This window comes from Paramormyrops kingsleyae, chromosome 1 (genome assembly GCF_048594095.1).
Source record: "Paramormyrops kingsleyae isolate MSU_618 chromosome 1, PKINGS_0.4, whole genome shotgun sequence".
Lineage (NCBI taxonomy): Eukaryota > Metazoa > Chordata > Actinopteri > Osteoglossiformes > Mormyridae > Paramormyrops > Paramormyrops kingsleyae.
This window is the reverse complement of record NC_132797.1, coordinates 25,322,611-25,349,975: the sequence shown is the minus strand read 5'-3', so window position 1 is coordinate 25,349,975 and position 27,365 is coordinate 25,322,611. Positions and strand designations below refer to the sequence as shown.

The window sequence follows — 27,365 nt, the reverse complement described above, 5'->3', positions numbered from 1 at the left end:
TAATAAACCATTAATACATTTAATTACAATAATTTTGTCATGCCAAGCGGGGACGGAACGGAGATAAAGGCGCAGACATCAGGGTATCGGGGAATACGGGGTTTAATTACAGGTAAGGCAGGCAAAACGCAGAAGGACAATACAATGACCAGACTGGGGAAACAAACTGAAACGCGGACAAAATACAGAGGACTAATGAAAACAACCAGAAACAGCTGATCACAAGGGGATTCCACACGGGGTTAACGAGGGGGCGTGGCACACGGAAGGAGCAGAGGATCGGGACAAGACACATTGTGTTTTTTTAACCTGACACATTGTTTGGATACATTTATTTTCTTACTTTACAAATTACTGTTTTGATAAATGTCCTTAGATGTGTTTAGTACAGTATATGCTCTTCTTGTTTTATTCTGTTCATTTTGTGTTTAAATGCTAAAATATATATATATATATATATATATATATACTGTATATATATTTAGGTGTAATTTTTTGGGGCCGGGAACCAAATAATTGGTTTTCCATTATTTCTTATGGGGAAAATTCGATCTGAACCCGAACTTTTTAGGATTCGATCCGGAGTTCTGAATGGATTAAGTTCGAGTTCTGAGGTACCACTGTATTTGTTTTCATTAAATATTAAGGATGGAGAAATATATTACGTTATTGAAATGTTATATTGCTGATAGGTATTACATTATTGGCTGCTAAAAGTAAAAAAAAAAAAAACTAAAATAAGAAACTGTTTGTTTGCCTAAGCTCAATCTGTAAGGTCCAAGTGTAAAAATAATCAAACCAGATACAACTGTGCTGATTCTACACAAAAAGTTACCGTATATGGGTACACTATATCTCCACACTATAACAAAACAGGTTATAGTCATGTAATAATTATTAAGCTTATTATAGAGTAGTGCTGCTTCTCACTGGGACACAGTGACAAATGTCACAGACGAAAAGCAGGAAATGCGCACCATGTTCACAGCTTCTGATTAAGATCATTTTGCTTGGGGGGTGGGGGTGGGGGCTGAAGGACCCCACCAAGGAAAAAGCAAGGAGTAACTTCTACAGAAAAAGTCTGAATTAAAATAGCCACATAGATTTTCTCCCATGGCTGATGAGTCACCGGCTTTGGAAATCCGTGGACGAGCTTACGATTACCCACAGTTCCCGGCCTCACATGTTTTAACTTTCAGGAGCTCGTATTAATAGACACGGCGGTCACTGTTAAAGTGCCTAGCTTTTATCATCACTTATCTGAAATAAGGAAGGTGGGGGCGTCAAAAACACGCTGAAAGTAGCATTTAAAGCTTACACAGAAAGATATAAATAATCCGGATAACACAACATCTTGAAAGCATAGCTGTCAGTGATTCTCCTTCAACACGTGGCAAAGGATGGTGAGAGCAACAACTACAAACGGTTCGGCTTAAATTATCACGGCTTTTTGGCATGAAGGGGACAGGCAATCACTACAAAATACCAGGATACTGTATGATGCAACATAAGAAACTGCACCCCTTTTAATAACAGACACCTGTAGGTAATTCAGTAAGTAAACAGCATGTAATATTACTTTTATCCAAATTTTGTCATACATCATGCCATCCCCATTTACTCTCTGCAATTTATTTAGTCAAAAACCTGTATTTATTCATTTGTAATTGATCGCTTTCTCCTTCTCATTTAATAAACCAGAACAGTGCAAGTTTAAGGAAAAAACCTACGTAAAACACAGAATTCGGATCGCATCTTTGTTTTTTCAGCAATATTTTTGCTTTAAAGCTAATACTTTTCCTACACTTATGCAGACAAAACAATTGGTCAAACTCAACCTACAGTCCCAGGTTCATCTTTACGGGTCTGCCTGACAGCAAACAAAACACTGGGCTTTAATAAGCTGCACTGAAGGGCAAACCTGCAGTAGGTAGGGAGATTGGCCTCTTTTGGGAATCGACACTATGTCTTCCTGGGGGAGAATGTGTTTTTCTTTCCACTATCCCTAAAGGGCTCTTGGTTTCAAACTATGATCCGGTTCTCATCTCTGTTACACTCATACATCAGTACACTTCATAATTCCACTTTGCACTGTTCTGTCTGTTAGTACTATTGCAATGTACTGTATCTGCATACAATCACTTCTTTCTTAATCATAAACAATTCATGAAATGATATGCAGATTTTAGCATTATCATTTACAACATTTCACATCGGCTTGCATCCGCACTAGCACGTTCTTTTGCGTTTAAGACTTTTGAACAAATCACAAACCACATTATACCCCAAATAACAAAAATTAGTCCAGTAGTACCTTTATTTTTCTAAACATTTTTTTTATATTTTTCTGTCATCATTGTGTGGCGTCCTATTTGTGCAAGATTGACATTCCTAGTTAATTTCAAAAGCAAGCAGTTTAATATTACAGAATATTAAGCACTCAAAACATGCCTGTCTGTTCACAACCACCGTGTACCTGGTTACTGGAAGATCGCTATGCTGAATATAAGCAAAGCATTCAGCGTGAGACTGTGATGACCAAGGTAGACGCTCCGGCGGTCCTTACAGTTAAAGAAGCCTCCGAATTGAATGAGCATCTCAGAAATGGGCAACTGCACGTTTGGTACAGGCACCATGGCATTATCGATGCATCAGCAATCTAAGGTTCAAAGGAGCCAGGACACAGTACCAGCCAAGAAGCAACAAAAGACAGACCTGCTACCATCCAAAGGTATAACGAGATGCCCAACTTGGCTTTGCCTGTAAACTGAAAGAAGAGAACTTTAAAAGAGGGATGCTTGGCAGTGATGAGCCTGGGTTGTATCCTGTATCCCAGATAACAATCGGAAGAGGACTTATATAGCACAGGAAGCTGTTAGTGGCTTGCCATGTGAAAACCGCGAGTACAATGGTCTGTGTAATGCATCCACGGACTGATGGATCAACAAAAACACAGAGTAATATTGGATGCTTCTCTGTACCACGCTCACAGAAAGGACCTGTGCCTCTTGGTAACTTTCCCCTTAAGACGGCCATTGCAATCTACCCCCCTCATGCCCATAGCATTCCACATTGTTGGGGCCATGCCAAATTTTTTATACTACTGGAGTAGCAATTTGCATAGCAAATGGACATGAGGTCAAACGGTGCATATTAAATTGAATATTATAGGGTGGAGGTGCTGAGCTACCCTGGAGTTATGTACTTAATCTACTTATTATATATTACATACAATTTCAGTATCACTGAATACCAAATTTTTAAGGAAACTGTATTACACTGTATTGTCTATTTTGTTGTTAATTCTCTTAGAACCCATAATGTTGCTCCTGTCTCTTTTGATGGCAATTCTCTTGTACCCATAATGCCCTGAGCTTTTCCTGTAGAGCCAGCCACTTACAGGTATTTTCTACTCTGAGCGTGCAGGTGTTTGTGTCTGTTTACCCCTCAGGACTCTCGGTCACTTTCCGCTCGGAGGCTTCCTGTTTTCCATGCCGTTCTACAGACTCACACAGCGTGTCAGAGGTTCCCCTGATAACTTGCAGAAGCTGGGTGCTCCTCTGGCCTCTTGTTCCCAAACACCCGCAAGAGATTCTGCAGGTGCCAAAGCAAGTCCATTTGGGGTACTTCAGTGTGACTGAGTGGTACAACCCGGAAACTAAAACCTTTACTGTGTTTTAAATCTCCAAAAATGAAGCTCTTTGTATAACTAACTATACCACTTCTCAAACTCCTGAATCCAGTACAGCTGTTTCATATTAGCTATTTGTCCTGCCAAATACATGCATGTTAGATGACCTAGTCTTGCGGTTCCATCCAGTTTCTGTTACTAACGCTACACTTTCTCTTAAACACTTAGCATCTCCCTACTGTTTCTTTATAGGATGTGATGTCAGGCAACATAGTTGACCTCAAGAGTCATCAGAGCACAAGAGGACCCCTTAGGTGTAAATGCCCCATTAAGTTCACCTTGGAAAAAGCATGCATGTTTAAGCAAACTTGCAGAGATTCTAATCCTTAAAACCACAATGGCACTGCAATCACTCCATGGAGGTCTCAACAGCTTCCATACCCAGAGACACCAAGACGTGCTGAAATGGAGCTAGCATTACCATGAGAATAGCACAGTCCTGTCTCATCTTGACCGCATCTAGTGGCTTTTTTACACTGCACCATATTACCTTGGTCCTGAAGAGTGGCTTAAAACAGGCTGTGAGCATTTGCTGTGTAACCCTTCCCAACAGCACTGGCATTTTTATTCACAATGGTATTGGGACTGTTTCTTGGAACAGGCACGGAGACCGGAACATTCTGCGGGATTGGAGAGGTGAGTAACGACGGGGATACCAGGCATTATTATTATTCTAGGTCATCTCCGTGACTAATAGGTATCATCGCAGCCTATGGGCAAGTGAGTATGAATCAGTCTCTGTCTTAGACAGGACACGAGGGGGATGCCATACGCAAGAGGTATGCAGATTGGTCAGGCTGTGACAAAGATGGAGTCATATGAAAAATATCCAAAAACCATAGCTGTTTAACCTTAGTAATTCTGGATCGTTTTTGTTTCAGAAAACATCAGCTTCAAATGCAAAATAAACACTTTTTCTCTATACAATAGCTCAGCAAGCCAAGTATAAATCAAATTTCTTATTTGTAAAATTTATTATGAACCGATTTTTTTCTTGTGTTAAAATATTAATAATTGCACTTCTAATGATGCTAACAATTTAAATGAAGCAGCATTAAAATCCACATTTAAAGTGAAATATTGTTTCTATTTTATTTCATAGTAGCTCTTCTTTTTGCGTTTGTGATTTTCCTGAAATGAAATAAATTACTACATATTAATACTTTACATGAAAATAGCTACCACAACGGATAAATAAAATAACTGCTGGGAGGGTGAGCTCGCAAATTTAAGGACATCCATGTGTTTTATTAACTTTCTTTGAACCAACACAAGATACGGGGACAAACCTTGTGCGCGCATAATAAGCAGTGAAGAATATGTGTCCTTTGTGCGGGAGCTTCGGGTCAGACAACTGCATGTCCAAGCTATAAAAAGCAACAGCGAAGCACACAGGAAACAAACACATTTCTTAAACCTTGGACAACTTTCAGTGAAAACTTTACTACTTCTCTCTAATGTCACTGTCCCGGTACAAGGTGAACATGCAACAAAAACACAGGGAAAATAGCGGGAATCACAATGGCTCAGGTGCAGCCGCGCTGTAGGGGTGTTTACTTTTGGTACATCCCCATACCTAGAGTGCTTGTGTACATACAGAAGAAATGGTATTTACAGTAGCTAAACAAAGAAGACGACAAAATAAAACATATGCATGTCTACCATAGAGAGAAACCTTCAGTTTTCACCCAAACACTCCCCGGCACTTCTTTATGGAGAAGCTATTTATAGCCCAACCCCCTGGATCATACCAAATTTCACTATGATATCTAGGCATATTACTAAACCAAAGAAAATAGACTATTAACATATACACATTTAAACCAAAATTAATACACTTTACAAAAAGTTATTTAATTTATGCTCATCTCATATAATCATTTCTCCCTTGATACTCCCCTGGCAAAAATGGACTGCCCCAAACAGCAGGAGGCTGCACATGCATGGATCAAAACTGGCACTACAAAGCCAGCCCAAACAAGGAAGCTCAGATTTGGGTCCTCCACTCAAGTTACATGCAGAAACAGCCGGCTTAAATACTCAAGTATTTAATTCTGCCTTCTTACATAAAAGGAAACATTGAACAAAAATAAGTATTCTAAAATAATGAATAATCTGTTGCATGTGTACTTTAAAAATTACATGCTTGTGAACAACTTTGAATGTGAACCTACAACATATATAAATATTGGCTATATGGCATGTGTGTTTGAATTATGTTGGTTCATTCGCAGGATTAGTGGTAGCTTGTGAGATTACAACCTAGCCGTCTACAGTCAGCGAGAGGTACCTCACTCATATATAACATGCAGTGCCATTCTTTTTGCCAGACCAGTGTCAGTTAATGAACTGGTAAGGTTTCACAGCCAGATACCACCAATATTATGATCTTTAATGATCTGACTCCATGTAAGAACCACGTGATCAGTCTGTGATGTTTACTTTATGGTACAGCAATCTTTTTTTATTGCATATTTGGTTTCCAATGGAATCAGTTTACAACTCACAGTGTGAACAGAACAAGATTCTCTGGTACTATGTCTCCTTCTGCTAACACTATTACGATGCCCAAGGTACCTTCCAATAACCTTTTGCTAATGTCCGGGCTCCACAGAATGGGGTGTGAGCAATAAACACCGTTTCAAAGGTCTCATCACATGCATTAGTCCATACCACTTGGTTTTGACCAGTATTTGTAGTCAGCTCAATTAATGATACTGTAATCGTGGCAATGTCTGAGATAAATCTCCTATACCATCCCACAAGTCTTAGGCAAGTCTGAGGAAAGAACTTACCTCTTTCTTGGTCCTTGTTTGTGAGCATTTCTGGGTGGGCTCACTTTTCCTGATCCTAGATAGCATGCTTTTCCTTTAGCCCACTGACCCTTTGTAGTGTTGAGGGTCCAACCCCCAGCTTTTCTCAGGTTATGTTCCCCAGAATACTATAGTCATGCTACAGAAATGGAAACCTTGGTAAATAAGTACTTTATTCCTCCTTATTACATAAAAGGAAACATTGACCAGAATAAGTGTTCTAAAATTGTTGAGGCTCTCACATTCGGTTTCAGGCGCATCCTAAAATCACATAACCATTAATTGGTTTAAGAATGTTTACAAATACCTTTGTCTGTGCACCCACAAAGTATGCTGCTGGTGCCCCATGCAACCCAAAAGGCATTACAGTGAACTGGAATAACCCGAATGGGCTATTGAGAACAGGAAAGGCTCATCAAACAGAACCAGCTAATACCTATTACGGAGGTCTGGGGCCCGGTCCTTTTCAGCAACATATCATTAACCAACATCATTAGACGATCCCCTTTTCTTCTGTAATCAAAACGGGCATACAAGTTCTTCTTAACCCTCTGCAGTTGCCGATCCCGCTGGTGGGATCTGACAGAAATTTCGCCAAACCATTTAAATAACTCTGCGAGTTTTTGTCATATACACATTTTAAAAACACCCTCAGAAACCTTGGATGGTCTACTTTTCAAATATATATATAGGTAGAAACTAAATATATTTGTACAGCTTCGTGATACAAATAGAAAAAACAAGAGTGACTGACTTAAGCATCTGCGTCTTGAAGCGGCTCTGATCGCCCACCAACTTGCAAATCGCGCTATTCGCATGATAATAACATGATAATCCGACAGTTAGTATTGGGTAAAGAAATATGTGAATATGCCCATTGTGACCGAAATAAACAAGAGCACATGTCTGGGTAGTGTTTACACTGATCGGCTACAATACAGCACACGGATACGTCTCTGCCGCTGAAGATTTGCGCCAGTGTTGCCACTTTCAGCAGCAATACGCATACCTGTTTTCATGGCTCAGTGGGCTAAGCCTGTATGCCTGTAATCATACGGTCGTCAGTTCAAACCCAGACTATTTAGAACGTGAATAGCGATCTTCAGTTGAGAGCGGTATTATACGCCCCCATTGCAGGTAAAACAAAGAAAGGTGACATGGTTTACTTTTTTTGCCGATTTAACCCAATTTTAAAAACTTTAATACTTCTGAAAATGGAGATTTTGAAAAGAAGACAGATTATGGATTTAGTCAGTGTTTTTTTCATGATTCTACGTAATGATTTCAACGAGATATAAACTGAAATACACAAGAAAGATATGTGGTCAATGATGCCCTTGTCCCCAGAGCGTTAATAATAGTGAATTATTTTATTTCCGTCAACTCTGCATAGGCACTGCATCATATTTATATGGTCACATTTTTTCATTTTTCATTCCATCTACCAATAAACTGTGAAAAGGATTTTATTGTTGCCACTTTTCTTGCGTTTCAAACTACCTTTACAAAGTGAGGGGTGTGGGGTGCAGTGACATTACAGCCTGACATTTGACAGTATGCAAACTACTACAGGTGTGGGGACACCTATCTCATCAATATTGATTGTGCAGGCCACTGACTTTGAGAAAAATCAAACTACATAAAATTTCAGAATGTCTCTTTCACCTATGTGTAGCCAACCCCTGTGTCTATAAGCTTTAGAGCTCAAAAGTCTTGGTTAGAAATGTCTATAATGTGATTTTTTACAATTTCTCAGCACGTCTGAAAATAGGTTTTTGAAAAGCATATGTTTAAAGTTGATTTTAACAAAAAATAGAATAATAACATTCTAAGTGGTCTCAGATTATTGGTGCTGAGTTTGTGCTGAATAAAAGCAAATGTAACACTTTGGGATAAATGTTTTTTAGATAGGTGAAATATTTTAAAATGTCAAGGCATGTCAGACTTCCCCCGAAAGTGGCTGAGAGGCCTCAGATCCCCAAGGGTTAACATTGTTCAGTAGTCTCCTTACAGGCCACCCATACCAGAGCTCGGAAAAACCCCACCGATGTTTGTGGAACTTTTCAAAAGACAAAAAGACCATCTACTCCAATCCTTACCCTTGTCCTTGAAAAATTTCCTCAACGTGTTTTTCAGGGTTTGATGGAACCTCTCAAGTAGATCATCCTTCTGAGGATGGTAAGGGCTGGTTTTAACTGCTGTGAGTCCTAGCTGCTGATGCAGCTGTCCCATCAACTGTGAGGTGAATCTGGCATCCAATTCTGTCAGGATCTCCTCCGCAAAGCCTATTCTGACAAATAGTTGGACCAATGCCCTTATAATACTATTTGATAATACTTCATAACAGGAAACCCTCTGGATATTTGGTTACATAATTACAAATCACCAAGATACACTAAAAGCCTCAACCGCTGTTCTCCAATGGACCTGCAGTATAAATCGCAATATGCTGTGCAGATCACTGGTAATGACGGCAGAAGGAACTTTTCAGACTTGCAGACAGCACTATTTTTTGGCAGGTGGCACAGCATGTTTGAACATCCTTGTGTGTAACTGAGAACTAATGCGCATGTGCTGTATATTTTCTTTTCACCTAAATATCCTGTCTATGAAATGGTAGTCCAGATGTATGGATGATCTACAATAGTGGTCTCCAACCTTTTTTGCAGTGAGAGGTACCACGGAGTACATAGATACTGGCTCCACGTGGTGTGCGTTATTATTTCTGTTGGAGTTTGCGGGGTTACTGGCGATTTGAGAGATGAGTACTTGGCCATCCACAGATAGCTACCACACCTCTGCCACATATCTCATATTTTAAATGATAAATTGGGATATTTAACAATGCATTGTCTGCTATTTTCATATTTATATTTACTTCCAGCTGTTTGTGAAAAAATAAAAACATAACTGCTCTGTGTCTCTAGACTGATTATACAAAAAAGAGACGTGAAGATGTAAACACGTAATGCTTCCTAACGTTTTGTGGTTCTTTTAAATATGACTATTTGTTTAACCGACCAATCATAATTTTGCATGCAGGTTTCAAACAAAAACTGACCAATCAGAAGTTAAAGCAAGTGACCACAAGGGCAGGACAAGTAAAGGAAAATGACATACAGTACAAGGTACAAGTAGGATAGCTAAGGTATCAGTTGCTGCAGCCCCTTTACTCTGCTCTCTTTGGCATGCTGCTGTTAGCCAGAGTGATACATGGAGCCAAAAAAAAAACATCTGAAATTCTCTGTGCATGAGGAGGGGTGAACAGCAGGGAAATCGTGTTAAAGGGATTCAGGGCGTGAGAACAAATTGGGAATATAAAAGAGACATGTTGGGTGACAGTGGAACAGAAGCGAGCGCACGTCAGCGTAGAGACACACTGGGACGACGGCGAAGAGCAAAGCAGAGAGTGAAGCCCCGTGAGATCAGCTGTCTCCTGAAGACAGCAGAATGACACGGGGATTAACATGTAACGCATAGGGGAGCGTAAAGTCAACACTGAGAAATATGGGAAGTCAAATTCTGCCGGGTGGAAAACCAAAGGTAAAAAGTCAGTTGAAACAAGTTATTCTTCTCTACATAGATTTCATGCAAAAGGGGGAAGGAGAAGAAGCCTGCAAGTCCCTGTGATGAATTGGCATCCCGTCCAGAATGTGTGCACCCCTGTCTGTGCCCCGTGCTTCCTTAGATAGGCTGCCCCCTGCCCCACAACCCTGTCCAGGATAGAAGACATAGTATAGACATCAAAGATTATACTCCTTCGCAGTTAAGAAAAATGCATCAGTATAATCGAAAGCGATTTGAAAGGAAATTTGTGAACGAATGGGTTCTTCTTCTTGGACACACTGATAAACAACATTAAAATTCATATTGACCATTAAACTTTACTGAAGTCATTTTATTTTTACAGAGACCAAAGAGTATGACAATTCGTTTTGACAAGACATAATGAGATATGTACATTACAATAAAATGAGTGAAGAGGAATTATGCCTTCTCAGTTATTTCCCTGTTCTTTTGGGGAGATGTTTGACAACAAAACAAGTACAATCAGGGTTTAAATATATGCAGAGCCCAGTATAACACATCTCCACCTCCTTATGTCCAAATCGCACGTTGCCAGAGTGCAGCTCCACTTCTTTCAAGGTTAGCCTTTTTTCTCAAAGTCCCAAAATGTAGTAAAAGATTCAAAGTGAATGGTTTAATAAAAATTCAGTTTTGCGCTAAAAATATTTTACATGTTAATTTTCGTTAGTAGTTCTGATCAAACATTCATGTCTCAAGCGTATGAGATATTTCTGCATGATGCCGTGATTTTTGTCCAGTGTTTCTGTAGTTTGACTTACTTCTCTTACTGTACTGCAGCCAAAACTTCGCTCACTAGCTAGACTCTGCAAGCAGTAAGACGTGTATAAGAAGCTATCCATGAATAACTTGATATTTTATTGCATTTTCATGGGGACACCACAAAAGAACGAGAAAAACTATTACTTGCAGTGATACACCATTTTGATGCACTTTTAAGTTTCATGTACACGTTACGTTTGAAAAGAAATGCAAGTATTGTTTAACCAAGCGATATGTACAATAACCATATCAAATAAAAACATTCTGATCACATTTTTAGTTTCGCATTGCTGTAAAGTTGTAACATAATATCCTGACAAATTAATATATAGCATTTTTAAGATTGTGATCATAAAAAAACATCATAATTAATAAACTAATACGCAGAGCAGCTCATTCAGGGCCACCGCACACATGCTGTACCCAACAGGACCTGCCCCTTCTCGCTCATTCTGATTTCACCCCTGAGTACAAGCCTGCAATTCTGACAGGAGCACTCGTCAATAAATAAATCAATTATTATTATCATTTATGCAATACAACATGACATACTAACAATTATTTTCTCATTTCAATTGTTTTGAACGCTTCTCTGATTTATGAAGAAACCAGCGTAACCAGAAACTAAAGTTAGACCAGAAACAAATCCTTTGACATTAATTATTCTTAGTAAGACCAATAAATAGACGTAGGGTTCATTCTCCATGAACCATTTGCACCATCATTATAGGGCTAAGTGTCCCGATGCAGAAGGGCTCATCATAGCTACCTGTACTTGGGCAATGCCCTGGGAATGCATGGGCATGAGACTGCAAGAAGAGATATAGGTGTCACCTGGAACAAGAACACCGGCATCACTGGCACGGCTCCAAATTATTATGATTATAATTACAGTATTAACTAGTAGAGGATTGCTAGGACAAACATTTCACTTTGTTTCCTTTTTAAAAGCATACATGTAAAAAGTATTATCGTTTGGTATCTAACTACAGTTCCTCGACTGCGAAGAATACTAAGAAAACATGAAATATTCTGGGTGATTCCAAACTTCTGAACTCCAGTGTACGTAGTACTTTTATTATTACATATTATTTTTATTTAATTTGGGGAAGCACACATATGGTTACATCCCGGATAACCTAGAAGAGGAAAAAAAGCTCAGAATTGTTCATGAACTAGACTTTGCTGGCTACATCTGACAGCAAAACACAAGACTCTAGGTATACACATTTTCACATCTGCTGTGACATCAACATAGATCTACACCTTTCTATCCAAAATACTTAATCCACAGAAAAAAAGTCAAAAGCTTTTGCATTATATTCAAGAATTCTTACACACAGCTGCACACGCATCGCAGCATGACCATGCAGTGGTTAGCACTGTTGCCTCACACCTCTGGGAACAGGGTTTGAGTTTCCACCAGGGTTCTGTGTATGTAGTGCTTGCATGTTCTCCCTGTGTCATCCTGGGTTTCCTCCAGATACTCCGGTTTCCCCCACAGTCCTAAAACGTGCTGATGTTAATTGGAGTTACCAAATTCCCCTTGGATGTGAATGGTGTGTGAGTGTGCCCTGTGATGGGCTGGCGCCCCATCCTGGGTTGTTCCCTGCCTTGTGCCGGTAGCATCCGTGATAGGCTCCAGACCTACCGCGACCCTGAATAGGACAAACCATTTGCACACTCATTAAAAAAAGAACAAATCGGAAGTGCCTTAGATGCCTGCTTTGCAAAAGATCCGTCACACATAATTCGTTTTAAAGGTGCCCCCCCCCCAAAAAAAATAAAATAAAAAAAACTTGCGGATAACAGAATATGTAAAGTGGATTAAAGGTGCCCCTTTAACTGCAAGGGAAATCCGTCTGAGAGGCGCGTTAACCGAGGGATGGGCTTTCAGATCGGAGCCACGGCGTGGAGATGAAGCCAGAAGGTCTGAGCTTAAACGCGACTGGAGCGGGGGAGGCGTGGCCTCGTCCAGTGCGTGTCACCGATGTACTATGTGCAGCAAACAAATAAGTCCAAGGTCATCCCTCCCCGTCACCCGTGACCTGCTTCAGCTAGGCGGCAGCCGGTCGGGCCGAAATCGCGCTGGCCCCACGCCTTTGCGAAACAGAACCAGGATGTGGATTCTCGCACTATTACTCGGAATTACGGGCAATCCAATCAGTCCTAAATCCCTGCTAAGAAAATCCGGGCAAAGCAATCTTCAGTGCGTGGGCTTGATCTACATAGTGCCAAAAGATTAACTTCAGTTTACATTGCAAAGACATTAATCTGATAAATGTATCTTTTGAATATATAATGAAACATAAAATCATGAAATATAATGAATTGTAACAAAGACAGCGAGAGAGAAAGAGAGAGAGCAGAGTACACACGTTACCCACGCAGAGACACACACGTATCTGTTTTTCTGGATATGTGTACGGATATACCTATATTGAGAGGTCGAGTTGAAAAAATATTCCGGGGGGGGGGGGGGGGGGGGGGATATCTAATGCATATTACGATGGCTCAGTGGGTGGTACTGTGCCTGTTGTTGCGCTATTGGGAGAAAGTCCTCTCGAAGCCTTTCGCCGTTGTATAGGTTCGCTTTCGGTGCTCGGGTTTCCTCCCGCAGTCCAAAGACAAGCAGTTAAGATAACTGGCGTCTCTAAATTGGGATAAGTTCCCCCCCCCCCCATCCCCTCGCCCACCTAACCAGGATGATCAGTCAAGAAATGAATGGGCGGATGCATATTTATACACACACGCCACTTCCAATGACAGTTTTATTAAACAAACTTACACTGCTGCCAAATATAAGGTCATCAATTATGGTTCTGCCTATAAATACAACCAAGAAAATGTTTTGTTTGTTTCTATTATTTTAATGAAGTCAATCAAACCACCAAAACCTTTAATACACTCTTACAGTTCTTAAAATTATGTTTACAAGGTATAGTAAACTGCAAAGTGGATCTGTAGGCTACTTGCTATAGGCTATCTGTGATGTATTTTCTTTTAATTACATTTTTAAATGAATGCAGCTGCATAGATGGCTATTATGTAAACATTAAACAGCGAACAAACTAGCTTTAATCAAAGGCACTTGTTAATTCGTGTTAAGGAATTGCAATTATGTCCTGAGCTATAAATCCTTTACAAATAACTTCATCACCAGCTTGAGGTTTTGACAGTTTTATTCCAACGCAGGTCTTTAATCAAGCCGTGACATGTGGCATACCATTTGGTAAAGCATATTTAAAAGGGCCATTTAAAGAAATATATGTAACACGTCACATATTTACTCCATACTGGTGGCCGAGACATGCAAGCAGATGACCCGCACCCGCGAGCAACACCAAAAACGCACCGAGCAGAACCGCGTGCACGATCTGCTCCTGTACTCCACATTTTTCATGTCGGCGCGAATCTCTTATTATGCCAAGTCCCCATCCCCCGGGTCGTGCAAGACGTCTTTTTAGAAACATTATTTTTAACGGACCCTAGTGATATGCATAACGTAACAGCGTAACCTCTGATGGATTGATGGATTTGGGTTACAGCGCAATACATTCGCTGATTCACTTCTTAATAACTGCAATTCCAAGTTTCATTTGGAGTTTTACGGATCCGTTTATATTCATTTGCTGGTGAGATATAATTTGACTTAATAGCTTCCAAACATCATTACTACTACTACTTCTATTATTATTATTATTATTATTATTATTATTATTATTATTATAATTATTATTGTTGTTGTTGTTGTCGTCATCAAGGTTGTTGTTGAATTTCATTATGTTATTCATATCTTTGTTACAAGTAATTATTAGGGTACTTATTGTTAATGAACGTGGTTTATGCACTAGGATTTCCTGATTTTGATAATATATGAAGTAGGCTGCATTAACAACGCGGGTCATAATTTGATTAAAAATGTGCTCAGAACAAAATTTTACTAGCAACCGTCGAACTTTCAGCACCTTAGACTAAAGGACAGCGATCCTTAACTACTGAAAGGCAGATTTCTGTAAACGGGGTGTTTTTTTACTTCCGCGCTGGGTTTGCCCTGCTTTCGCTGTTCGGGCAGTCAGTCCCTAACCCTGCTGTCAGCTTATGCACACCGTTTCTGGACTCTAATGTCCAAATGCAATGCAGTCAGAAGACACCTGTTGTTGTTTGTTTAAGCACAACGTGATGTAAACTACACGGCATTGCACACACTGTCGTTTTATATTTCAGTATTTAAACAGATGTGGCTTTTGTTTTCAGAGCATTTGACTCTGGGATGTCTATTAATACGGACAAATATCGTGCATTTAATGTAAAACCGAAGTTGCCGCACGCAGTCAAGTATGCACGCGCACGCGTTAGCTCACGCAACCAGGTGAGCTGTTTTTCCCGCATCACACTTATACCGGGGCAATATTTGCATGCGACACTAAAATCGTCTCATTATGTTTTACACCGAGCAAAGACCAGCGTTTTCAAAGCGGACCGACACGACTGTTCGAATCGAGCATAAATCAGGTTTTAAATGATGAAACTTTTGTAGCAAACGTAATCCGGAAAAGCGCGACACTAAGCATAATTACGGAAAGTAGACCACCACCGTGATTTCCACGATACGTATAAGGAGGGGGTAGTATGGGGGGCATCAGCCTAGGGTTGAATTACAATTTTGAGACCCTTATCCAAATGAATATCATTAATTAAATCACTTCATATCCCGACATATATTAATATATCAACAATATGAAATAATATGTAGGCATGCGCGTAAAAATGCGCATCTAAAAACTATATGAATTAGCTTGACTTAGTTTGGAGTTACAATTTACTCATTATAAATAGGCTATATTATGTAATCAATAGTCTTCCTTGCTGCAGAGAATTCAATTGAATCTGAATCATGAAGCTAATCTGATATTTTATAGCCAGTGTCTATAATATTGATGAATTAAATGCCTAAAGGCAGTACGCTTTGATTCTATAAAATCGCACACACAAAAACCTATAACTGTTTTAAATTTAAATCCATAAATAGAAACGTCTTCCATCAAACTCCAGTTGATGTTGCCCAAATGACGTTTTCGAAAGTACTAACGTAACAAAACTTTAAAAACCAATAAATTAAACAGCATTGAAGTTGTAAAGAGAACACAAGCGCAGCGCTACAGACGTAAGAAAATATCGCACTTACATGTGAAACTCCTGTTTTTACAGCGTTGCATCCAGAGTGAACGTCGTATTTAAATTTATTTTTAAATGTCCATTAGGAGACATGGAACACCCACGTTAATGCCATGACCAGGTATTATTTCTTCAATCTTCATTCTGAAAACTTTCCCGACAAAAAAAAATATAATTAAAAACGTTCTCTTTTCTCTCAGCTACATCGAGTAGCAGATCTGTTAAAACGCAGCAGCAATTATTAAATCCCGTTTTCTTGGGAACATAGGAAAATGGGTCTCTTCCAGCGAGGACGTATGTTGATATTCTGTCACCGGTTTCCTATACATGTGTCTAAGTATATTGTTTCGCAAATCAGGCGTCTTCTGCACAGATTTCTCCCAGTTTTCTTTTATTTAGTCCGAGGGGAAACGCATTTAGCGTCCTGCTCTATTGCATACGCGGCTTAGAAAGTGCGTCTGAAAGCCTATATGAAAATGCATCCAAACATTTTGATTGCCCTTGAGCCGCCAAAGTGAGGAAGTCAGATGTCCCGGGGTGACGCCTACTCGGCATGGGAGAAGCGACGATCGCATGTGTGTGTGTGCGTGTGTATGTGTGTGTTTCATCCCAGGACCCAACAACAATGACTTAAGTAACACCTCTGGAAATACAGAGTCTGTGCATAGCGTTTCCAAGTGATTATCATATTCTTATCATTGTTACAATATCTAATTATAATAGCCTATTAGTAACGCGCAAAAAGCGCAAAGCAAAGCGCTCGTTCTGATCCACTTAGTATTTACAATATCTTTTATTATGAAAGCTCTGTAATCCGCGCTGTCTTTCGGTGATTGTCACAGTGACAGCTGCTTTTCGGAGACGTGGTGTTACAATCAGCCGTTGTGTTTCATTTAGTTAAAATAAACAGTAGGGTTATGAAAAGCTGGTATCTGAATGCAGGTCATCGTTCTGACACGTTTTAGCATTTAGTGGTAAGCAGACTGATATATTTAAAGGCTGATTAATGTCTTTGCAATACAAACTGTAGGAAATTTTCAACATTGAAATTTGTAATATTTATGTGAGATTATTTGTGTAAAGTAGTACACGTAATCTGTTAATGTGGCAAGTATCTATTTCCTGTTTATTTATACCAAGGCATGGCAGTAATTATGGATCTCTTTCCGATTTGTGTCCGCCTTTTAAAAACACAAGCCACAAGTTTAAATAAACGGAGGGGATACCTTAACTCCCAAAGAGGTCGGACAAACCTGAGCTTACGTTGCCCTCTAGCGGCGGACATAATTCATTGTTACGTTACTGCGTTAGACGGACAATAAGCACGCTGACATCGAGTTAACGCCACCTCTAAGTATTGTTAACATAGTCACAAACTCCTTCAGTGTGGGAACACTAACTGAAATAGCATAGAATATCGAAATACATTTGGATTTAAACTAAGTGTTTAATGTGTGTTTATATATATATGGGTGTATGTGTGTATAGGGAATTCAGAAGTCCCAGCGGCCTGGAGTCCATTCCAGTTGTCACAGGGCACAAGGCTGGGGGACACCCTGTATGGGATGCCACTCTTAAAGGAATACTTATGGCGATACTTTATCTACTGGTATGTAGTCTATTCAGGGAGACACACAGGATCAAACAAATGGTTTTTGAATCAATCAATTAATTTTTAAATAGAACACTTTTGAGTTGTCCTTGCTACCAACGTTTCAGACATTTAACTTCCTTTTGTGTCATATTTATCATAATTTAAAAAAATGAAATGTATGTTGAAGGTATATAGGCACATATACGTAGTAACCGTAGTAGTTGTGATATGATTCCCTTTATTTTACATGGGTCAGAACCAGTGAGAGGAATCAGACGTGGCCTGCAGCAGACAACAGACACAGAAACGTAAAGGAGAGCATGCTACAGGGTGTCTGCGGAGCTCTGCACACTCTGGCACGCCTGCAGCAGACGGCAGACACAGAGACCTAAAGGAGAGCATGCTACAGGGTGTCTGCGGAGCTCTGCACACTCTGGCACGCCTGCAGCAGACGGCAGACACAGAGACGTAAAGGAGAGCATGCTACGGGGTGTCTGCGGAGCTCTGCACACTCTGGCACGTCTGCAGCAGACGGCAGACACAGAGACGTAAAGGAGAGCATGCTACGGGGGGTCTGCGGAGCTCTGCACACTCTGGCACGCCTGCAGCAGACGGCAGACACAGAGACGTAAAGGAGAGCATGCTACGGGGGGTCTGCGGAGCTCTGCACACTCTGGCACGCCTGCAGCACACGGCAGACACAGAGACGTAAAGGAGAGCATGCTACGGGGTGTCTGCGGAACTCTGCACACTCTGGCACGCCTGCAGCAGACGGCAGACACAGAGACGTAAAGGAGAGCATGCTACGGGTGTCTGCGGAACTCTGCACACTCTGGCACGCCTGCAGCAGACGGCAGACACAGAGACGTAAAGGAGAGCATGCTACGGGGTGTCTGCGGAGCTCTGCACACTCTGGCACGCCTGCAGCAGACGGCAGACACAGAGACGTAAAGGAGAGCATGCTACGGGGGGTCTGCGGAGCTCTGCACACTCTGGCACGCCTGCAGCAGACGGCAGACACAGAGACGTAAAGGAGAGCATGCTACGGGGTGTCTGCGGAGCTCTGCACACTCTGGCACGTCTGCAGCAGACGGCAGACACAGAGACGTAAAGGAGAGCATGCTACGGGGTGTCTGCGGAGCTCTGCAGACTCTGGCACGCCTGCAGCAGACGGCAGACACAGAGACGTAAAGGAGAGCATGCTACGGGGTGTCTGCGGAGCTCTGCACACTCTGGCACACCTGCAGGATCATTTCTGGATTCCCCGTCAGTGCTGGAGCTGCTTAAAGTGCGCACTGTTAAACTGTTAAATAGGTTGTCGGCTGCTACAAGTGTTTCAGTACTGAAGACACATCCTGGTTTTTTTTATAGAGGCCTCTAGAGGTGAATGGTCCAGATGGTTCAGGGCCAGACCAAGATTTTGTTTCAACCAACCAGTTGTGTACCCTGTAACAGTGATTCTTATTACTCAATTGGTTGGTTGAAAGAAAATTGTGGTTTGGATTTTTACTCTCTGGACCTGACCTATACATTTCTGGAGGTCCCCTGGGGCTGGATGGTGTGGTGTGTAGCACTGTTGCTCTTTACCTCCAGGACTGGGGGTAGAAATCCCACCACTGTGGTTTGTGTAGCTTGCCACAGTGCACTGGTATGCCATCTTGGGCATGTACTGTTGTTTTTTGGACTATGCACTGCATTGTGTTTCATATTTCCTGGGACTGGCTCCGTCCTCAACTCGACCCTGTACTGGATCAGTCTGCAGGCATCGGAGGGTGACTTGTAGACATGCGGAGATACCAACTGAGTTGTCACGGTGCTGGATTATCACTCCTTCCAGAGCATTCTCAACAACTACAAAATAAATCAGCATGACGGCCAAAGCTTACTGCATCATTATAAAGATACTTTTATGATTTCAATTTAAAACATTATAATTTTGATAGTTTATAGATAACAAAACCAAAATTAGCATACATTTAAAAGTACGTAGCCTATATGAATTTAAGCATTTTGTCATTCTGGGACTGTATGGACTATTTATAAACATTTATAATGTCTAATGTTCATACTAACTTGCTAAATCACCTTTTCCATTATTGTGCATCTCTGATCCTGTTAGTGAAGACAGGGGTAACCAGAAGGTCCTGTTTGTTCGTTCTGTGGGGTCGACTGGCAATAACACGGAAGAGCCACAATCAGCGCCATGGGAACTGGCCGGCGTGGTCCGAAGCTCCCGCCGCTACACATGATTGTCTCTGAGGTAAAACAGTACAAAGGAGGACAGGTTTTCTCCTCTGGCTCTCATTGCCGGGCCTCCTAAACCCCGTGGGGCGAACCCATCCATTTCCTGTCCACTCCACCCCCTTTCAGAGACACGCGGTCACGACGGCGGTGTTTCCAACAATTATTATTGAACTACAGCAGCAGGACGACAGGAAATCGTTTTTAGCTTTTCACTCTTCGGTTTTATTCTTGGCCATTTGTGCTAAAAATAAAATTAATCTCTCAGATTTTTCTTTCCGGCACAAAATGCCTTCATATATTTGTGGCCATTAGTTGGGCATCAGCACACTAAGTTGAAGGGCACATGAAGAGCACATGAAATGTCCATGTAATTACAGAACCAAAATACAAAACAAGAAAAACAACCAGTGCTGAGTTGGCTGAAGTCAGCTTCTCTGAGGTTCTCACAGACATTACAAATGGAACATCTGGTTACTATCTGGAACATCAGCAAACCCCAAAGGATGTCTTGAGCATCCCAAGACGCTTTTAGCTCCCAGTAAAATCGAAGTGTACTACCAGGTGGGGTTTGTGCTGACATGGAGAAAACCTATTCATTCATTCTCAAATTCTTCTGGGCTAGTATTCCCATGAACAGGAACACTGAGCCCGTTCATTATTCATTAAGAAGTGAAAATATGAAAATGTACAACACAAACTAGGAAACTGCAATTTTCAGGAAAATAACATGACAGAGATGCCTGGTTTTTATTCCTCTGTTTATCCTACCAACAAGGACGGAGTAGCAACTCCACTAGGATGCCAGGACAGGGTTGCAAAGAAGCTCATCCCAGTTTCTCCATCTTACAGAGGGTCCGAATGGATTTGAGTACATCAGTTATTTTCTACATATAATATCAGAGCATCAGAGCACCACACACCACTAACCACTAAGTGGCTTGCAGTTTTGACAACATTCTACGAGTTTTTATAAATCATCCATCTCACCATTTTCGGTTGACGTGTATGAAGTACAGCAACAAAGGTTTAGTGCTGTCGCTGTCTACTCCATAACTCAGACCTTTAACTGCTGCAGGATTAATGGAATTGATTCACCTGCAGCTGTTATCTGGTGGGTCAGACCCCCCTGTTGGCTAGGTCACTCCCCTCGCCGTGCTGCTTAAATCACGGATGCCTGTTCTGTGCTCCATTTCTCCCCCATCTTGCTCTGAATGACACAGCCCCTCCACTTCAGGCCCATCCTCCAGCCCCTCAGCAAATGACACTCCTGAGTCGTCGTCTGACTCGGGTCCTCGGTGAGACAGCTTGCCCGGTTTGCTATGACAGCTTCCCAGCTCGGTGCTGACAACATGGTCAGGATTCTGGAGAGGAGAACCAGCAAATGATGTATGAGGGGTCTAGGGAATTGACAGAAGTTAACCATTTTGATAACTGGACTGTGCCAAATGGACTTGGTATGGAAATAGATGGTCCTCCTTATCCTGCAGTTAAGCCAGATCTTTCTTCTAAAGCCTCAGTCAGAACATTAAGCTAAATACAGCAAAAGGACAACAAGCCAGTTTCTAGGTGCATAAATTGATGGTGGAGTCAGGATGAAGTCAGAAAGGACCTAATCTGGTGAGGGCTAATTTCAAATAATATTTTTCTTAATATTTTGTGGGTCTGACGTCAGCCTGGATTGTATTTTGATTTGCTGATAAATGAGTTGATTGTGTGCTTCCCACATGTCTGTGACTGAAACATTCACGGTAACTTTGTGGAGCCAGAGGAAAGGAGAGTGGGGTCTCACCTTCTGCTCATCAGGATGCACAGGACCAAAGTATGACTCTCAGCTCTCCTGAAATATGGAACATCTCTCACCCTGATTGGCAAGTCTTTTTCTCCCTCTGGTCCCTGTTATTCCCTTAGCAGCTAGTAGGTCCTCTGCCTTCTGGCATCCAGGACAGTCCAGCTGTGTAGGGAGGCACCTAAGGTTTCCATTGAATTGTAGCTCACATCCATCCATCTATCCATCAATCCATCTATCTATCTATCTATCTATCTATCTATCTATCTATCTATCTATCTATCTATCTATCTATCTCTCTATCTATCTATGTGTCTATCTATCTCTCTCTATCTCTCTCTCTACCTCAATAGTGGCTGACAGGCCACAGACTCCAGAGGGTTAAAACCCTTGCTGAAGAGCCCAGTCATGAAATCACTCTGCCATCCATGGGATTTCAACCTCTGAACTTCCAGTCCTAAGCCACACGCCGAACCCCCCGGTCGTCATCACTAAGCTCTTGAGTCAGAGCCCAACCTGCACACTACCGTGACGGCATTCTCCCAGTGGGACACAGCTGTGACCTTTCTGTTACCAGTCCTCACGGAGAAGATCGATGCTGGTGTGTCGTCCTACTCTTTGGATAACGACATGTTCCTACTGTATAAGCCTTGCAGGTCATGCTTTGGCTCAGGAACCCGGCGTTGATGACCAACTTCATCGAGATCATGGTGTGGATGGGGTTTCAGAGATGCTTGTCAATAACAGTCATGTTAAGCCAGTCTTTCTCAGTCTGGTCCTTGGGGACCCACAGACAGTCCTCGTTTTTCATGGAAATGGGGACTTTCCTTCAGGGAGCTCCGAGGGAACAAAAACCTGGACTGACTGTGGGCCCCCCGCAGACCGGAATGGGAAACAATGGGTTAAGCGATTACTTCAACGAGTGACAGCAGAACTCTTGCCAGGAGTTGGAACAGATGGATGCCCCTCAATGAATGCAACGAGCTCCTTTAAGAAATCTCATCCATCCAAAAGGAAAGAAAAATTAAAGACTCGGCAGGCTAAGCCTCTATGCCTGATCGGAAGGTTACCAGTTTAAGCCCCAGCCTCCACCGAATAGTCACATATGTGTGGGCCCTTGATCAAAGCCCTTAACCCCCTGTGCTGTGACCCCCAAGTTTGCTCTCACTTGTATATGTGTCTGTGTGTCTCATGGATAGAACGATGGGGTAGGCGAAGAGGTAATTTCCCCATGTGAATGAACAAAGTATCACTATACTACTATTCAGTTCTGTAAACTGCTTGTTGCATCACTTGGGATTAGAGGTAAGGCCTCTATAAAGGCAGAAATATTCCTCTGACATTCGGTTGAATTTTGAGAACAATGCACTGGGCTGCTGTATTGTATTGTTCTAATGACCCACTGAGGACTCTGCTCTCTGCTTTCCATGACCTTTACGCTGCTGCTGGCTGTATAGGTTAACAACTTAGAACGTTTGGGACAGTTCCTGGTGCTGAATTCACCGCATACAGGTGACTGATTTCGTCCATCATGTAGACTTGCCCCCAACATTGTCTCTATCCCGTGCTGAATTAAACCATCCATTTTTTTGTTGCTTGTTTATTTATATGTATTAAGGGCATCGTTTAATGACCATCCTTAACAGGGTTTATTCCAGGGATAAGCAATCTTATCCGCAAAGGGCCGGTGTGTATGTAGGTTTTTGGGATAACCTTTAGGTCAGCTGTTCAAACCCAGGTGTGAGGACACTTCAGTCAATCAGTCCTCTAATTAGTAAACTAATTAGGGTGTCGCAGTGAATACCCACATACACAGCTGCCCTTTCTGAATAAGATTGTGGGCCCTGGTGAATTGCCATCAATCCTATTTTTTCTTTTCTTTTTTTCCCCAGCAATTGAACTTTCAGTCTGTAAGGCACCGGGGGAAGACTCCAACCCATTAGAAAGGTGAGTAAAAAAATTACCTCAATAGAGCATGACATTTTACATTTTTTTATCAGATCCTTTTCCCAAGGCAATGTACAATTGAGAAGGCAGGGTCAGACAGTCCCTGGAGCAACTGGGGAGGGGTTGCTCAAAGGTTCATCAGTGGAACCACTCTATCTGGGATTCAAACCTCTGACCTTCTGGTCACTGGCACAGTGCCCAAACCAGCCGAGTCACACACCACCCCGGGAAGCATTTATGGAGTAAAACAACCTCTCTTTTTCTTTATGTTCAGGTCATCTTAATCAAAAGCATAAAGCATTTTCCTTGTAGAGTGTCTAGCGAAGCACATTAACCTATTAGCTATTTAAGATAGGCACATGTTTAAACTGATTAAGCTTATTGCCACCCCACAGATTTAGGGGATGCCATATAGGATTAGGTGGCCTGGATACAAGACCCAGTTTTGTCAGCCTTTCTATAGCACATCTATTATGTCAGGAAATGTTTGAGATAGACTTTAGAGGATTTAATACATGGATAAAAATAGATCTGCTTATTTGTTTAAAAAGGCCATTGAAATTGTGTCCTGCAGCATCTGTGTTCATCCTACTTATTGCAGCCTTAATTATTTGAGAAAGGAGTAATTTAGTGTGATGTCTAAGGCAAGCTGAACTGAGACTTAAGATGAACTCCATTCTTACCGTGGCGATGTCATTCTTCTGTGTTTCAATGGTGTCTGCTTCACCAGTGTGAAGGATGTGAAGAATTTTAAAAAATATAAGTAACTAAAAGACGTGTACATGCAGTTATATATCTGTGTGTCACCGTAAATTATATAAAAATGTCAGGGAAACCAAAACGTCCTGCATCCAGATGGCCATTAAAAGAAAAAGAAGCTATAATTAAAATACAGTAGTACCTCAGTTCTTGAACTCATTAAAACTCAAAATTCTTAAAAGTCGAACCAACCAGTTCGAAAAAAAAATACCTATAACTCGATCTGAATCTCAGAAGTCAAGCTGTGAACGCCGACCTAAGATAACTTGTATGCCTGGGGAAATGAGTCACGCGGCACGTCTCTCAGCGGAAACAAAGGGTAATGCTTCAGTCTCAGCCTCGCATTTGCTGTGATAGCATCGTGGATGTTTACACTAGCTGAATACATATATTTAGACTAAAAATACATTTAGACAATGATAGACAGTAACAGTAATTATTATATAAAATACATTTAATTATAATAATATCGTCGTGCCAAGTAGGGAAGGAACAGAGACAAAGGCGCAGACGTCAGGGTATTGGGGAATACGGGGTTTAATTACAGATAAGGCAGGCAAAACGCAGACGGACAATACAATGGGGAAACAAACTGAAATGCAGACGAAATACAGAGGACTAATGAAAACAACCAGAAACATCTGATCACACAGGGATTCCACACGGGGTTATCGAGGGGGCGTGGCACACGGAAGGAGCGGACGATCGAGGCAGGACACATTGTTTTTTTTAACTTTACACATTGTTTGGATACATTTATTTTCTTACTTTACAAATTACTGTTTTGATAAATGTGCTTAGATGTGTTTAATACGGTATATGCTCTTCTTGTTTTATCCGGTTCATTTTGTGTTTAAATGGTAAAAAAAAATTGGCCGGGAACCAATTAATTGGTTCTTATCGGAAAAATTCGATCAGAATTCGAACTTTTTAGGATTCGATCCAGAGTTCTGAACGGACTAAGTTCGAGTTCCGAGGTACCACTGTACATCCATCCATCCATCTGTCCGTCCATCTATCCAACAATCCACCCATCAATCCATTGGCGTTACTAGAGATTTTGGGCCCCATGAGAGCGCATCAAACTGGGCCCCCAACCCAAACAAATCCAGTTATGTTCTAAGATTTTTAGGGCTCCTCTCACTTAGGGGCCTTTTGAATTTTCATAAGTTTCCCTGTTTACGTCTAAATGTGCATCCATCCCTCCCCACTTATCCAGTAATGGTGGAGTCTAGCGTCTGTTCCAAGAAGTTTAAGGCAAAAGGCAGGAGCTCACCCTGGGCGAACTGCCAGTCCATCACAGCTTGGGTCAAAAGTTACACCAAAATTTACAATGAGTCAATAAATGCAGGCTTAAGAAGCCACTTGTTCCCTACCCGATCTGTTCTCATTCTCTGTCCCAAATGCCCCCTTTGAATTCATAATCACCTAAAGTTTTTTAATCACTTTCTGAAGCACCAAGCCCACAATCGAGAAAGTATAAGTGCCACAGCCTCTCGTTTGCCTTGAGCTGCACGCAACGCATTCCTGTCAGCTGAAATCACCCCTTCCGTGTCCAGCGGCTGAGCCCTGGGTGCAGGAAACTTTCACCGTCCGGGCTGGAGATGCAAAGAAGTCTGAAAAGACTCACGTGTCTGAGCCTCATCCCCTTCCATGCCCCCGGCCCAGATAGAGCCAGACGGGTCGGCTGTGACCCCCAGAGTGATCTAGACCCCCCACCACCAAGACGGTTCGGAGAGGCTGCCCACCTCCATCATGTCACCACGGCAACATGATCAGAGGTGCCACCTGCCTGGACCATTTATGACACGGGGACTTAAGGAGGACTGGCCTCCTGCCAGCTCTCTCATCAGCCGGGCTGTGTGGGCAGGTGCTGGGCTTTCCCTGAATCAGCAGGTGCCCCATCATCAGAGTAAGAAGCAGCCTTACAGCAAACAACCCCCCCATCTTCCAGAAGGCAGCGGTCCCCCCTGGACAGGAGGCCAGGCCACTATCTAGGTGCGAAGGCACATGCACCAACACACTATGGGCAGTTAGAGATTCTAATCAGCTGCCTGTATTAGATTAACCTAGAAGTGCAGAACAGTGCGAAAGTGCTAGGAACAGCTGTGCAATATAAACATGAGATAAATAAACAGAAAGTGTACATCTTTACAGGGGTATAAATAGAGGGTATGTACAGCATCTGTGATGGCAGTGGAAGAATGAGAGTGTGTGCGAGTTCTGCCTGCCTCTGGATTGTGGGAGACCCAGTGAAAAGCCCCCAAACAGGATTCAAGCTTCCACCCTGGGGGGCGTGAGACAGTAGTGCTACCTACCGATCCAGCCCTTACGACAAGTTTTCAGTAATGTTAGTATGCCCAGAGGGGTTGGGCAGTCAGTTGATATTGGACCCTTAGAGGTTTTCTTTCTCCTTACTTGGGAGTTTTTGGTTCCTCTCCTCCGTTGTATTCTGGCTTTCCTTATTTAATTTCTTTCCTTCCTTTTCCCTGTTCTGTATCTCTCTCTAGTGATGTTTAATGTACCACAACACACCCATGTAAAGCGCTTTGGGACGACTGTATTGTGAAAGGTGCTATATAAATTGAATTGAAATGAATTATCATAAGTAACTGCTTATGAATAATCTGTACATTTACAATAGTTATTGCAGCAATATACGGTGACCACACACAAGTATGTGTTGGGACGCAGGTGGAGGCTGGAGTTGTAGGTTACCGTGGTGACTATTCTGTAACTACAGGTTACCTCGTTAATAAAACCTACCTGATTCAAAAGGTTGGGTAGGTGGGTAATACGTTGAATATAGTTTAAATTTTTCGACTTCTGATGCTGGATTTAAAAAGGACCTTGATTGGATCAGTAGTTTTTTTTTTCAGTAAGTTACTTCTAACCACGTTCCTTGCATCATGTGTACTTCTTGACGCGCCTCTTGATGCTGTTAATATTCTGTCTCGCCGGTGTGATTTATGGCCGGGTTTGAAACGCGCCGCCGATCTCGGGGCC

The 27,365-nt window shown here is 41.8% G+C and overlaps 1 protein-coding gene and 1 long non-coding RNA gene across 6 annotated transcripts in view; both read right to left on the bottom strand.

Annotated features, from left to right (window-relative positions):
• LOC111850087 (sodium channel protein type 2 subunit alpha-like) overlaps positions 1–16,543 on the bottom strand; it is a 130,495-nt gene extending 113,952 nt beyond the window's left edge. For 2 of the 4 annotated variants that reach the window (XM_072712245.1, XM_023823605.2), the window contains exon 1: positions 16,040–16,543. Coding sequence is in view for 1 of the 4 variants with exons in the window: in XM_023823605.2 (XP_023679373.1) it covers positions 16,040–16,070 (31 nt within the window). In the remaining 3 variants the exon portion in view is untranslated. Of the gene's footprint in view, positions 1–4,980; positions 5,001–6,486; positions 6,586–16,039 lie in introns of those variants that run through there. The other 2 variants (XM_072712247.1, XM_072712234.1) reach the window with 2 other exon arrangements.
• Positions 16,544–18,727: 2,184 nt separating this feature from the next.
• LOC111850091 (uncharacterized) lies at positions 18,728–27,347 on the bottom strand. 2 transcript variants are annotated; one of them, XR_002839709.2, is made up of 4 exons: positions 27,126–27,347; positions 20,963–21,228; positions 19,709–19,878; positions 18,728–19,474 (listed from the first exon to the last, which is right to left on the bottom strand). It is a non-coding gene; the product is annotated as an uncharacterized lncRNA (long non-coding RNA). The 2 variants fall into 2 exon arrangements; XR_011991731.1 differs by lacking the exon at positions 27,126–27,347 and adding an exon at positions 21,657–21,748.
• Positions 27,348–27,365: the final 18 nt, after the last annotated feature.